The 16,459-nt window shown below is 30.2% G+C and overlaps 1 protein-coding gene across 1 annotated transcript in view; it reads right to left on the bottom strand.

Annotated features, from left to right (window-relative positions):
* Positions 1-16,459, bottom strand: part of LOC108905754 (elongation of very long chain fatty acids protein AAEL008004-like) — a 65,374-nt gene that overhangs the window by 15,840 nt on the left and 33,075 nt on the right. Inside the window, exons 2-3 of the mRNA XM_018708763.1 lie at positions 2,172-2,239; positions 161-351 (exon numbers count right to left, since the gene is read on the bottom strand). Of these exons, the coding sequence (XP_018564279.1) occupies positions 161-351; positions 2,172-2,232 (252 nt within the window). The 5' untranslated portion in view covers positions 2,233-2,239. The remainder of the gene's footprint in view (positions 1-160; positions 352-2,171; positions 2,240-16,459) is intronic.

Below are 16,459 nucleotides of genomic sequence, written 5' to 3'. Positions count from 1 at the left end.
GAAATGTAGGATCAAATATAAATGGACAAATTACTTAGGAATATGTTATATCCTTAAACGATTTCCATCTTTTATTAAACATATTTCCAAGTAACATTTGAATTACAAACATTGCCTTCATTACTTGAATGACCTACGATCTTGACTTCTAGTAACTTACCTCATAAAATAGCCACGTGCTAAATATTACTTGGAATAAATTATACACTATTAGCACATTCTTTAATTCACACGGCTTCCTATTCTCCATAAGCTTCGGACCTAGAACTTTTACGATATAAACGTATGTGAGACATATCGCCAAAGTGGGAAATGGGGAACTCATTAAGAACCAGTCGTTTACCCTCGGATCTGCAAAGATAAAATAATCTTAAAGTATTAATTGTCGTTAAATATTCAGAACTATTGAAGAATGTTCAGTATTTATACAAACTTCACTTGAACCCAGAAATACATAAATCAAAAAGAGAGTGCACTACTGAACGTATAGTCTCTTCACTCCACTAGGTTGCCATTGCGCATCCTACCTTCAGAGCTCAAATGAATATTGTATTTAATATCCAAAGAATTGTTTGATGATAAACCTTAAAATAATATAAAAAAATATATCCAGCTAGAACACGAACATTAAAATAACGTTTATTGACATCTTAACCATCAGTTGAATAACCATTGAAATGACCCACTAATCTACGCTATTTTTAACTAGAATTTCTACGTTATTTTACGGTTTTTCACTACTAGAATAACTCCAATTTGAAGCTTCTGACATCTTCACAGTTTGCAACTACGTGCATTTATAAAATGGGTTAGTTTAATATTTCTTCACTTCCCTATACTTTAACTATAATGATGTTGTTTTGTTACATTTTTCCTTTTTTTATAACGTTTAATTGTAACATTTACATTACTATGCACTTATCGTTTCTTATACTCGTAGGTACGTTTAGATATATATATTATACTATAACGTTATATCAACCAAAACGATTTTTAAACCATCATATTCTCACTGGGTGATAGATGAATTGCCCAAGCTTTCCTAGTGCTTTAAAATTTGTGAATTAGCAATTTTTATAACATATCTATATTGAAATTTGCAGTCGCCTTAAATATTGAAACACAAAGCTGTTAGTGGTAATGAGGCCAGAAGTTCCTATTTTTTTTTTCTAATCTTAATAATATCGAATTATTTTTCATAAAAAAACATATATTGCTTATACCAAAACTGAGCCACTTTTGTTAATTATAACACTAACTACAATGACTTGGTGCAGGTACTTTGAAATTCCTAGCGCCCAAAATATCGCCCATTCTCATTGCCAGTTTTTATTTTCTTTAACCTTCAAAGGACACACTAGTGCGATTTCACACCACCGTTTTTTTTTTAACAGCTGGCATTTCTCAGGTAGCTGCTGCCGAGGATTCCCCCACCACGATAATTCCTTTTATAACCTAATCTAGAAGAATTTCCGATTTTTTTAGACTAGAACATTGTTTCTTTATATATCATTAATCATTTTTCAAATATTTTTTTCATTAGTAGTTTAATTGTAACTTGTATTTGTCATTATTTATTAATAATATTGTTTAAATTAATTATTTCTATACAAAACAAACATCAATTTACAGAAAAGGAGCCCAAAATCATAACCTAAAAAAAACCTAATATCTGTATCATTTTATCAATATATTTTTTTTTTCTAAAAAATATAGGTAGATTTTCAACTTCAAAATCTTTTTTTACTTTTTCTCTAGCCATTATTTATAAAAAAAATATACGAATTTAAAAAATAATTAAAACATTTTTTCAATCGCATTTTTAATTAACAATTTTTTTTCAAACCTAATTACATCATTCGATTTCTCGGAAAATTTTACTCCAGTTTACGTCATAACGTATTTATATCAAAACGAAAACATATTTTCATTAACAAATAAAGAAGACAAAGGTTCAAAAGAGGCAAAATCCCAATTCGCACTAGTGTGACTTTTAAGCTGGCCCACCCCAAGGCCTTTGAGGGTTAATAATAAAAAATATATTTCTTCTTCACTATGTCACAAGTAACAGCTTTTTCTGACTGGCAAGTGTGAATTTAGTTCTCTATATGCAACAATGAACATAATAAACACCATGAGCAAACTGATATGTCAAAATATGTGATACTCACCGCTTTTGTTGTCCATGAGGTCATGGTATCCATCCAGTATATATTTGACGACTTGGGTCATTATTTATCTGAAACAGAGTTATTATTAAGTAATTTTAAAGAATAACATTTCTTAACTAAGTATATAATTGCAACAGGTTTTTACAAGGTGATAATTTTACAGCATTATACCAAGAAAAGTAGTCAATCCACAAGTGAAAACATTCAAAGCTATTTACATATATTAAACTTAAATTTAAATTTATATAGGTACCTAGGTATATTACTGATGCCACAAAGAAAATAGTTGAAAATAAAGAAAATATGCAATACATTTTTAAAATAAAAACATGCTTTGAAGACATTCCTTTTATTCAGCATCTTGATTTACCTTAACTCCAAACACCTCTAACACTGCCAAATATGTTATCTATGTTATCATTATCATGTTAGACTAAGGCCCGATACTTTATCTCGGTTAAGGCTTGATTAACTAATCAGGCGATTAGACTGTGATTATACTATTATAAAATAAATCAGTCTAATCAGTACAGTCTAATCAGTTAATCAAGCTTTAACCAAGACTCAAAGTACCGGGCCTAATAATTACAAACAGTAATCATATTGTCAATTTGATAGAAAAAAAAAATTAAATCAACTTTAATTAGAAATGTAAAAGACCATGACTTTAGAGTAACCAATATGAAATTAAGCAAACGACAGTTTCATCGTATCCAGTCTGGTGGAAATATTCGAACTCCTTTAAGGTCGCTATTACAAACAAGCACATCCGTGGAATTTTTCTGTAGATAGTTCACTACGTTTTTTGTCCACTTCAGAAGGACGTTGCTTATAAATATTTTATAAAAGGTATATGATATATGATATATGGTATACAACTACTGAGAAATAGAGGAAATGTACTTCATATTCTCTTGTGTACTTATATATATTTTCATATAATATTGCCACATCACGTACGAATAGCTAATAAGAGCAATAATTTATAATTTGTTATTAGAATACTGATGCATCATATTAAAACTGAGTGAGAGTTACATGCTTATTGGAATACGTCTGAATATATTTTTGAAGGCTCAGAGAATTTATTTTGGTTATAACTGGTTCCATCAATTTTTTGGATGTACAGGGGACCCTTACAAATACAATTTTGTAAAGAAAAAATCAAAAAGGTCAGTTCGAAATTGATTTAAAAATACACTACTGCACGGCACCGGAAACTGGTCCACACTAACACAAATGATGTCTTGTTTCACCATAACACAAACGCTTCACCATAAATTAAAACGATATCCATCAACTCCGAGTACACGCAAACCATTTTTGACACTAACTACCCATTTTTAACACCAACTACTAAAAACGTATTATAAAAACCACAGATAACAGGTAAATATCGCAACGACGATTGCATAATCCGAATTCAGTATTCGGAGTCGATGAGGCCACGTGGCGAATAATGCTAGAGACTACAGTTGTCCAGCTATGTAGTGGTTTAATGTGCTATAACTTCAATAATTTTTTTCTCAGAAACTATGAGGATTTTACAAAATTTTTTTTTACAATATTGACTCCATTTCTCATGCCGCATCTATTCCCAAATTTTTTTGGATAAATTGTGAATCACCCTGTATTTCAGTCTACTGCCAGCATATAAATTATCTTACTCTCTATTATATAGCTCAGCAATGAAACTGCAATTCTTGCATTTGAATACGGTAAGTATTAACCACAAATGGGATGTACGATATCAATGATCTGAGTCTCACAAGAACGTTACTTTTATAAAAGGTGTGTCTTGAATAAACATCATATCTTCGTGTTGAAGTTGAAATTACTACCACAAACTTTCCATTAAGCAATTGGTGTAAAATCGATACATGACTTAATATAATCTTCAAATATATTTTTTCAAACAGATGTTAAAGAAATCACGATGCTTTCTATGTATGTATGTTCTCAAATATTAACTGAAATCAATGAGTCAATATTACTAGTAGGCGGTTCTTTGTCACAGAAAAAAAATTGTGTCAATTCTCCATAAAAAGTTTGGACAAAAGTTAATAGTACAAGATCTATAAAAATGAACTTAATTATCCTAATATTCAGAATAAATTTAATGATACAATTTATTTTGTTTTTAAATTTATCTATACACATTTTCTTTGCTATATTTTTTTTACAAATTTATTAGCTAAACTAAATTAAGGCAGCTTTTACAATAAGCCCCTGCACATACCAGACTGGATATAATAAATGAACAGAAAATTAGACTAAACCCTTACGCCAATGAGTTTTAATTTTTATAACTATATATTGTTACTAACACTCCCACTCAAAAAATAAAATAACAATTAGAATGTAGTCATCCAAGCATACATTAGTATGCATATGTATTCAAGTCAGTCTTCAAGTGCAGCTTATGTCAAATTTTATGCATTACATTAAAATTTAGCGCTAAAGCGAATACCGAATGAAATTATATTTCTATAAGTGTATTAAAATGTTTGTAGATATTGAAGGTGGTCCTAAGTTGTCTCCCGATATTTTTGGGTAAGGGTGCATTTTTATGTAAACTTATAGTCGAAAAGGAATGATAAAGAAGATATACTCATTTAAAGGTAATGGCAAACACATAAATACACAACACAACATAAACTGTTGCTCCTTTGGCTTTTTTAACTTTTTTATTTTTTTCTTTTCTAAAAAAATAATAAAAGCTAATAAGGACAGAGATGCACTTGTTTAACCTACATAAGTCGAACCGTTTCCGGGATATTTATATATTTATGAGGTTGTTTTTGTAAAATACCGAAATCTGTGAATAAATAAGTGATCGATGCTGAGAAATGTATTGTTATGTTACAAATACTATGTCATATGTCATATTATTAAACCCTTAAAAGAAACAAAATTAGAATGAAGTAATTTAAAAAAGTTGGGGATCAAACAAATACCTTCCAAAACCATTCCTTAGCAATGCGGGATTTGAAAAATACATTGTAAAAAAATTTCACTCGAATTTCATTCACTTTTACTCAATAATGTATCAATTTCTGTCGCACCCGGTTGAGTGAAATTTCCACTCTATTAGTATGAGTACAACTGAGAGAAACTATTGCATCAGAAGTGAGTGAGTTTTACTCAAATCCGAATTACTGCTAACTACCAATTGAGCGACTTTAAGACTCTATTCTGAGTATATAAAACCAATTTAGAGTTGACTTTTTCTCTAATATGATTTAAATTTAACTATTTTTGAGTCATTTTTTACTCAGATTTGGTTTTTAATTAACTATCTCAAATGATTAATTAGGCTAGACGGTGTTCAAATTAATTAACTTCGCGGGGCCTCCTCCTGTCCTGGCTCAGACCCGCCAACTGAGACCCGCTGCCACCGCCGGCTAAGGCCTGTTCTCTTGGCGATCACGCATTTCTGGAGCATCCCTATCCGTATCAACTGAGGTCGAGATTACAGAAGCAATATGTAAGTGGTGCCATCTTCACGGCGCCATTCAAATTACTCGAAGTTAATATACATTTAAACTCACTCAGTAATGAGGACATTTACTCTGATTTAGGTACAAGTGCACCAAATACGAGTTTACGTGAAGAATTTATTTAACAGTACTTATATTTGAGTAAAAATACTCAGTTTTAGTTTAAAAACAATTACAAATGAGTAAAATGATCAAAACGCACAATATTAAGTGAAAATGTGCTCAATAATTTCATTCAATTGATTCACTCCGAACCTTTATTGCTTTCACTCACCCCGATTTTTTTACTTAAATTAGTGCCCAAATGTTTTAAGTTAACTTTAAAATATTAATAAAATATCTCAAAAGACTTTTAAAATATGGTAATGGACCTAATCTGCATTCCCTTTAACAAGGAAGGTCTCCTATTTCCCATTTTCGGAAAAAAGTGTATACCAAAACGAAGCTACTAACGTCGCTCTGAAAATATTAGGACTTGGAAATATTTAGCACCGCCCTGTATGATACTTAAATCGTGGCACAAGTAAAATAGCCGTAATTTAAAGGTTGGCAAACTTCATTATAAACAGATTTCGTTAGAGCCTCCTATCATTAATGTCTGGGCTTTCCCAGCTTCTTACTTCTGATTGATGGATAATCATTTTTAACACATCTACATAAGAAATCAGCGAGGTCGAAAGAATCTTTCATTATTTAATGATTTCAAAGTTCATTTTCAACAAATACGAATATTTTTTATGGGCTGAGGTCAATAGTTTGTTACCCTTCTACAAAAAATAACACAAATATTAAAAATCTTTACAAACTGGATTCAAAAGTGTATAGTATCTTATAGTGTCCGTGTCTATTACACAAAATAATTATCGTTTCATTAGAGCTTTTTAACATTTGAGCCATTCTTTGGTAAACAAAATATTTGCTTAAGTGACCTCCATCATAATTAGTTTTTAAAGTGTGTATTACAAGATTTCTGATTTCCAGATTACATCAAAGGGTAGAATAAATCGAATATTCATTGTATTCCTCTACATGAATGAAGGTCCAAAATTGCTGAATGAATACTTACGATCAAATTTTATTTCATATGTCTTTTTAGATTAATATTTACACATTACTATACAAGTAAGAGTAAGAAATGTTATTGTTATTAAGTATGACACACAAGAAGGTTTAGTGACGTACGTTTTCTTATAAAGATAAATATTATTTACATATTTTATTCTATGCTTATGCGGTTCTAATAAATGTCAGGTCCTGTAGGCAAGCAAAGTCAATAATAAATTATTCTTCCTATTTTCTTGTCTTAATTAATATCACTTAAAATCCCAGTATCTCAAATTTTGTAATTTATAGCGTAAAAAAGTTTTTTAAGTTTCAAGCTGTAAATGTATCATATTCCTGTTTCAGTTTAAAAATCTAGAAAGTACTTTAAATACCTATAGATTAAAAATTAGCTGATTATAAAATACTTATTATTAAGTACTCATAGTAGAGTCTACTTTATAGAATACTTTCATAATTTAAGGCAGCGCTTAAAGTATTCACAATTTTAGCCATAACCATAACCAGATTCTATTATTTACCACAATCAACGATGTCAAGAATTGGCATATTTTTCATCTTTAGGTATTTCCAATGCCCATAAATTTAAAATGAAACAGAAACACAATAAATTCAAAGTTTAAGCTTATATAAAAAAATATTATGCGTATATTATATGTATATTGATGGAATAATTGAAATACCTGGGTTTTAAGTGATGCTGATGAAGGTTATGTAGACAAAGTTTTAATAACAAAATTCCCAGATTTTCCAAAACAATTCTCAAAATTGTTAATATCTAACTGAACCATCGATCAGTTTAGCAACTACATAAAAAAGGCCATTATACAGTGTGTCCACGGATGGAGTTGACAAGAGGAGAAACTCTTGTTTTTAACTTTATCGAAAAATGTCACTCTTTATAAAAAGACTGTCATACAAACTTCTTAGAATAGATATACAGGGTGCTCATAAATTAAAAAAAAAACACGAAAATATTCAAGAGAGAAGTACCATTATTTATTATTTTACACATTTTTACAAAATAAATCTGTTTATAACCTCAAATAATGTCCTAATACAAAAATTTTAAAATCAAAATTAAAATTTTGAATTTTACTCTATATAGCTTTGCGAATAGTTTGAGGCCCATTTAATTCATTTGTTCCTTCTCGTATACCCACTTTTAATACTTCCCTATCATGTGGCAAAGTGTACGAAATATTATTAAGTTAGCGGATTATTAAGTTAGTGTTGAGGTAGCGCTATGTAGAGTAAAAGTCAAAATTGACATTTTGATTTTAAAATTTGTATTAGGACATTATTTGAGATTATAAACAGATCTATTTCATAAAAATGTTGTGTAAAATAATAAATTATGGTACATACTTAACTCTTGAGTATTTTCGTGTTTTTTTTTTAATTTATGAGCACCATGTATATCTAATCTAAGATGTTTGGATGACAGTATAATTTTTTCGAGAGGCAGAACTTTTTATAAAGTCAAAAACAAAAAAGTTTCTCCTCTTGTCAACTCCATCCGCGGACACACTATATATTTAAAAATCATGTGTCTAAACAAATATTTCTTGGTTCGTAATGGGTAATGGGTATACATATAAATGTATAAAAAAATATTTTGCATTTAATATTTCATTTATTTTAAAATAAAAGTTTTCATCAAATCTGGGCGATAAAATGACTTTATATCTTTTATTTTATCTCCCAGGTAGACTTTAAAGCAACAACTTCATCAAACTGGCAATGCCTTTATTACGTTACATGAAACTTTACAACAATTTATAGATTTTGTCGCATTTACAAGCTATGTTGCATTAAAGTTTGACGAAACTTTTAGCTGTCCTTATTTGTGTACAATTGTGTGAATTTTCATGGTAATGCTTTCTGCGTGTACGCAAATAGCTCAAAACATGTTAAACATAGGTTAATAAAACAAGCTAATTCCATCACTGAGAATCTCAGAACTTGCACACCACTGAGTATTTTGGCCTGCGGTTTTTATCTATACCACATGGATTACACCCACATTGCACCCTTGATACATGAATAATTAATATGTACTTGACTTTTTCATAATATTGTGTATGTCACTGTTGTTCCTTGATATTTATTAAACCAAAATTTCTTCTTCCTACACAATATGCATATAAAACCAAAATTAATAATATATAAGTGTTTTCGAAGGCTAAAAAAAATAGTTGCTAATTAATTATCCCTTGATTTAAAATCCCTTCTTTTTTTTGACGCGAGCCTTGTAAACAAAAATAATATTCTGATAATTCCCTAAAATATTCCTAGAGGGGCCTTGCTGATACTTTTTTTATTTTAATTGGTTGTCTTACCAAATTAATTCACCAATAAATTCTTGCTTCAAAGGGATCGGTTAATAATTGTTTTAATGGAACTATTTTTACTGGGGCGACAAAAAATATAGTATAGATAAATAAATTGTAAAAAGCACACATTTATTGTATTTCACTTACTTAATTCGGTAGCTGTTAGTAGTAAGAGAAAATTGGAAGAAACCTCGATTATATATTATTTAATGGAAAAAGATATCTTATCAATAGAGCTGTCATAATTGGCCGTGCACCAAAGGCGTGCGGACCATCAACATAAAATAAAGTGAATAATGATTATAAGATTTAAGTCACCGTATCATTCTGAAACATTGTAAATTGTTTTACGCATCGTTGCCATCGGTTCCACAATCTGGATGGGATTCGTTATAGATCGCATCATCAGGTATATTTCTGCCCTTTCAGCGAAACTTATACGCGGTGGTGATAAAATATCGAAATCTGAAGAGAACGACCATTCGACATATTGGTACTGATGTAATATTTGTATAATTAAATAATCTATTTCCAAGCTGGCCGGATATGGTAATTTCCACTCGGGGTTATATTTACTCCAGTAGGAATGAAATGTTTTATTATTTACTATATGAAATGGTAGATTACATGCAGTTGGTATGAAAATTCAATCAAACATAAATTAAGTCTTCTGGTTTTCGCCAGTTTTTTTTACGTTGTTTTGAATTGTTTAATACTTATTACTTTATGTTTATAAATATTTATTTTAGACGTTTTTATATATATACAAGTTTGTATTTCAGGACAAATTTACTACAGTAAAGCTGTGATGCTGACTTGAGTACATAATTTATCACTCCATGCTTTTTTTATTAATTTTATAAAATAGATAAAAAATCAAAAATTATATCTGTTTTGTTTTCTACTTGAATAGATTTTATACAGACGTTAATAATTTTATAGCTACTTACCAGTATTTTTTTTTTTTAGCCAGTATAGTATGAATTGTTTACTATTTTTTAGCATTACTACACTCGACATAATAACACACAATTATGCAGTAAAAGGCAACTAAAATCGTAAAAGAAATCGTTCGATTATCTACAGGGATTACCTATGGCGACTAGGGTTGCCAACCGTCCGGATTTCGTCCGGACTGTTCGGTAATTAACTCAATTGTTCGTGTCCGGAATGAAAGGCAAACCGAACACAAATTTCTTCGGTAATTCTAGTAAATAGGTTTAGGTACCATCGTCATCTGGTAACTTGTACCTCAAGGAACTGGAGTTGTAAGCGGTAGCTCCATGCCATATGCGAAGGTTTGCATCTGGGTTAAACAAACTGCCTTGCCATTTCATTGACAAGTTTCAACAAATGAACAGATCACATTTTGCAAGTGTTGTGTTTTTTTTTTGTTTTGCCTGTGCATCTGTCTTCTGTGACCCCACTCCCAAAACACACATAACTAAGTTGTGCCCACCCATTTTCATATAGCACGAGCCGCCACTGGTGTTCGGTAATCGATAGCTGGCAATCTGGCAACCCTAATGGCGACTAAATCGACAGCTAAGCAGCTCGCGTGGCTGACTGACGGACGGCGCCAATGGCTAGCGGCCCGATTGTGACAGCTTTACTTATCAATTATTCTGAGAATTTATATCCAGGGCCGGATCAACTTATAGTGAGGCCGGAGGGTACAAGCTCTACGCAGGCTCTTTTTCTAAAAAAAAAGATATTAAATTTCAAAAACCTATTTTGTTTGATTCCATTGATTCTAAAGAAAAAAAAAGTTACGCAATCAGCAACTTGCCGATATAAAACTTCGAAACCTAAATACTTTTCGGTTTGATTCTAAAAAAAGCTAAAATTCATGCCAAATCGTGCCGAGGCCCCCGGTCTTTGTTGAGGCCCGAGGCTACAGCCCCCATAGCCCCCCATTAATCCTACCCTTTTGTATCTTTGTTTGCAGCTGTGAAATAAAAATTAGAAAACTTGCATTCTCTTTTTTTATTCTATTTTAGATGCTTAAGCTAATCAAAGCACTAAAAAAAATTAATTTGAAAAATTTTTATCAAATGAAGTCAAACAAAACTGCTGATGTTACGGGAAACAACTACTCTATGGACTACATGCCCAAACTAGCATTGAAGTATCTATTAAAATTAAAACAAAAAGTGATATATCTAAATATAATTAATACAAAAACAAATACTTGGTATGTTCTGGTATCGAAGAACATTGACTCCATTTGACAAGATCTATTAAAATTAATTTTTTTGAATTTGTTTGAATTAGTTTAATACATTTTAAAAATAATTTAAAAAATGTGAGAATATATAATAGAATATATGTATTCTTAAACAAATTTCATAAGTTTATGAAAACTTAGAATAAATTGTCAAATGTCACTTTTTCTTTTTTCACATTTAACTTTATTAAATTTGGCTGTTTTTTTCTGTACTGGGAAAATATACAAACATGGCCAAATTGAAATAGGTTGCAAATAAGTAAACTCATACAAACTTTCCTGCTAAGATACTAAAGTCGTACATTTACAGAGTGTATTTTAAGTCTATGTCATAACTTCCAGGACTTGTTCTTTAGATCATTTAAGGCCAAAAAGTCTCAATAAAGGAGGGGCGTAAATACAGGAACTTGAAATACAAAGAAAATCTTTTTTTCTTCAAATATATCTGAATAAATTTAGTTTAAGTATCTAATTAAAAACAAAAATTTGATTGACTGATATTCAAATACGTCGACCAAGTTTTTAAAAACCACTGAGTTGTTGGGAATTGGTTGGAAGTATTTTATTCCTAATTGTACCTATATCAAAGAAAAATTATGTCTTCCATTTCTTTATTTGAAAAATGAGTCATCATCTAGTTATTTCTTTTTAATTTCATACAAACCCTTTTTCGAAACATTGATGTGCATGATATATAGACACTGCTATTTATGTTATTTATTTATTTTTGTATTTATTTACTTTCTTTAAATGTCAGATTTTTGATTAGGCAAAAATAATTTAATAAAAATAACCATTTAGGCGCAAATGTTAGTTTAACAAATTTTTTCACATGTAAGAAAATACACAATAAATATAGAAAAAACTAAAACAATGCACTAATAAATAACTTCCCACGATATCTTAAAATACATTTATTACATAGTTGCACAAATTTAAAATATTATTAAAACTATTCGATTCGCATAAAAACGTGTGCAATACTCTATAATTCAAAATTCTACAGCAATTATTTCTTAGGCTTTTCATGATTACAATGTACCTATAATTACAACTGGAAGAGAAAATTCCATAAAGATTTTTTGTGAAACACATAGTGTGGAGTTAATTACGATGTATCGTACATTGTATGGTAAACTAATTTTAAATTTAAAAAATTTTTAACTCGAAAAGAACTCGTTTCCGAACAAAATAGTAGATATTTTTTTCTTTGAAATAAATTACAATCAAATAAATTAATTGAATTTACAGGAAACTCAGTGGTGTAGAAATTATGAGATTATCAGAAAGTGTCTCCTGATATCTCCGTCACTAGTTGGCTATATTTATATACCAATTCTGAGAAATGTTGTCTTTAATTATATAAACCCCTAAGTTTCAATAACTTATATCAAGCATCTTCAGAGATATTCGAAGCTAGTAGCTTTAGAACCTTAGTTCATTAAGGCATTTTGGCTTAAACTGATTAGAGAAGTCCTGAAGTCATTAGATGGATATATAAATCACCCTGTACAAATTTCCTTCCCTTTCAAGTTTTCTCGTAAACAGCGTAAAATATTGCAGAATTCGTCTGGGAAATTTCTTCACACAGGATCATTAATGCGCTTTATTAGTTGCCTTTAATTAACCGTAGCATATAGGCTAGTGAGCACTCTCTTCTAAGGCAATACAATTAAAACTGAACCCGTCACGTTAGTAAAGAAATACGCAATGATAAGTGGTAATTATTGTTTATTTATTTAAATACCTATAGTAACCTACAAAATGTTTAGTAAGAAGTAATAAAATTAATGCTTGGCACATGCATTTTCACTTGCTGTTTAACAGTGATGTCGACAGCCGTACGTCAAGGTTGAGGAAGAGCATTGTAGATAAATATCGTTAATCATAGAAATTCCATGATTTCTGATAAACGGAAGTACGCGATATCTCTGAATCTATAGGACATGGATCATGAATGAATTTGAGATACCAAAATATTACGAATTAAATTAAATTTACCTTAGCCCAAAGGGTTGATATTAAGAGAGACAGAGTGCCGAAATGTAAAATTTTAAATTGACTTTTGATCGTAAAAATTAAAATATTTCCTTAGTTAATTCATTTTTTTTACGTTTATGTAGGTATTTAGCAATTTCAGCTGATGACTTATATTCTTTCAAAATTTTTAAACAAGAAATATATGTTGTTAAATATCCTATAGTAGAATCATATTCGATGCAAAGTAATAAATCATTGCCTGTCAAGGGAACCAATGAAGTACGCTTTTAAGGGTTTTACAAATTGAATAATTTCTTTATACATTATGAAGGGACGGGGGGATCAGTTCAGGTCTGGCACCCTTGTTCCTACAAAAATTCCTTTATTCCCATAAACTATTTATTTTAAATGTAATTTATTATAAATCCAATTTGTTTCCTAAATTCCACATATGTACTACATTTTACCTCTGTACGCGCCACTGTTGTTTACTTGTTTTTTGGAAGCGCTCTCTAATTGACGGCAAAGCTCGCCAGGTTAGTATTTGACGTATAACCGACCAGTTCGTACACTCAATGCACCTGGACGACTACAGCTACTACCAGAACACAGTGCGTATGCAGCGGTATTTCAGATTTTACATTGAATTTCATTTTAAATTTGAAATGATTTATCTTACGCCTCTTAAAAATAATGACACGATTTTCCTTTGATAAAAGACCGACAACTTTTTGCTCTACTTTGCATCGAATACGATCCTACTATAGTCATTTTTGTACTAACATTATTGAACACGCACAGACATTGCAGACTTTAAATTAGCTTTTTATTACCAGGCGATTTAAACTTAGGTATGTTTTTTTTAGATGGGTTGCCCTGTACGTCATATATAATCATAATTCCAATGCTTTAAGTAGGTATAAGGAATATATGGCCATTAAAATATCCCATAAGAATAATGAGTTAAATAAAGAGTAGCCAAGCAGTCAGTCAATCTAAATCTGTCTAGAGTTCCTGTATTTAAGGGGTACCCCAATACTGCAATTTTGGATTATCAAATTAATATATTTTTTCTTTTAATATCAAAATAATTTAGAAAAAAATATTGGTATAATTTTGTATAACTTAATTTTGTCACTCTTTATAATTTGTATCTGATTTATCCCCTAGAATAAATTAAGAAACCGTAACAGTTGTTACAATTTGTATTTAACCTTCAATCTAAAACCTTTGGCATCAACTAGTGCAACCATTAATTGCCGTATTCTCAACAAAGAGACTAATTAACTAATAATAGAGAGATAAAGCCATTAAATCATACTATAGCACCTGACAGCATAGCTTATAAAATCAATGGAACTTAATTCTGAAAAAGCATTATATTCAAATATGTACATGGTACATGTACATGTACTCATTTAAAAAAATCATAGTTTCAATTTGATATGCTTTTCAAGAATACCTCAAACAATACCTGACTAATCTTTGTAGGGTTAATTTACAGCGTGGTAAATCCCAAAAAAGAAAAAAGACATTTAAAGAATGTCACACATAAATATTTTGAGACAATAATAATACATTATATTACAAGGGAGTGAAATAAGACTATAGCTTTATTCGTAGAGCAATCCAAAATAATTTCTAACAGCCAGACACGTGCGCATTCCGAATAATGCTTATGTAAATAAGGTCCAAAATTCATTGTTTTAAATCAAATGCAATTACGTCTGACTGTTGGTAACTGTTTCTAATGAACTAGGAACATAGTCATTACAAACAGTTCAAATATTTGACGCTCGAGCGCTTACGCGAATGTGACAAATTCTCACATGTGCTATAAGACATTTTGTCCAACAGTTGCAGTTTTTTAACGACAAAGTTAAAAAGAAATTTTAAAAAGTCAAGCAGTGTAGTCTTGGTCGATCATTATAGATAGTTATAACAAATTTTCCGATTTTCATATCATATTGTAGAACGTCATAATATATTTTACTAGAAGTCGAAGCTGCATCGTTGGGATTACTTTCACCAAAATCTAAAGAAATTTACAAGCTTGCAAGACAGAAAATGCAGTACAAACAAACTCGGAAGGAGTTTTATTGACGAATTTGTTACAAAAGATTGGTTATCACATTATTACGTTAATAAATTGTAGTCTGTGGTACGTTATTAGTCACGAAAATACAGGTCTCTGGCTATTAGTCCAGGCGGTATCTGTTTCGGGTTGGGTAAAACGCATATGATCGGAGATTTTTGCTTTAATGGCTTCTAAACAACATTAGAAATCATAATTTTTCTATGCAAATAAAAAAAATGTGGGCTTAATTGTTATTGCAAAAAAGTATAAAAAAAATTGCAAAAAAATTCATTTTTTTCTTGGATTTCTCGTCGACAACTTAGCAAGTATTCATTTTAGACAAAAATGGAAGAGGAAAAAAAGTTTTGTAATTAAATTTTGATCAAGATAGAGTTAGTTGCAATTCGAAAAAATAATTATTGTTATTGCAAAAATCGGAAAATTCATTTAAAAAATTGCAAAAATGCTAGTTCATTTGTCAATTTTTTTCAGACACTTGAATAATACCTAGGATCTTCATACTTTTCCCAATTAAACTTCTTAGTGCATAGAATCATCACACCAAAATTCATGAAATTCGGTTTTCTAAATCAAATTTCTAAGAATCTAAAGCCTTTGAATACTTGAAAATTTCACCACAAAAAGAAGAGCTCTCAAGCTTTAAAATTGTTTTTGAAAAATTCAAATCGGACGCTTAGGTGAGCCGTGGTGATTGTTTAAACACTTTCGCAATTTTCACGCTTCTAAACAATTGCAATAATTTAATGTTTTTTTCAATCGATTTTGAAGAAGTATTACACCCATTGCCAAGGACAAATGTGTAAAAATGCTTACAAAACAGTGAAAGTAGACGAGTTCAAAATCGATTTTGAAGAAGAATGTCAGAAGAAAGTGCAAGAGAACTCGACAATCAGATTTCAGAGTCGTTAGAAAATGATATTTTGCAGTTGCAGGAGGAAATCGACGACGAAATAGATTGTGATAATACTGATGAGGCATGTGAAAAATCACCAACTAGTAAAAGAATTAGATTAGATTAAATGTAAATAAAAATTGAAATAAATAGTTAAATATGAAAAATCATGAAAAGTGTGTACAGTTTATTG

This window comes from Anoplophora glabripennis, unplaced genomic scaffold (assembly GCF_000390285.2).
Source record: "Anoplophora glabripennis isolate ALB-LARVAE unplaced genomic scaffold, Agla_2.0 scaffold181, whole genome shotgun sequence".
Lineage (NCBI taxonomy): Eukaryota > Metazoa > Arthropoda > Insecta > Coleoptera > Cerambycidae > Anoplophora > Anoplophora glabripennis.
The sequence above is the reverse complement of the archived record's forward strand: the minus strand, read 5'-3'. Positions and strand labels throughout refer to the sequence as shown.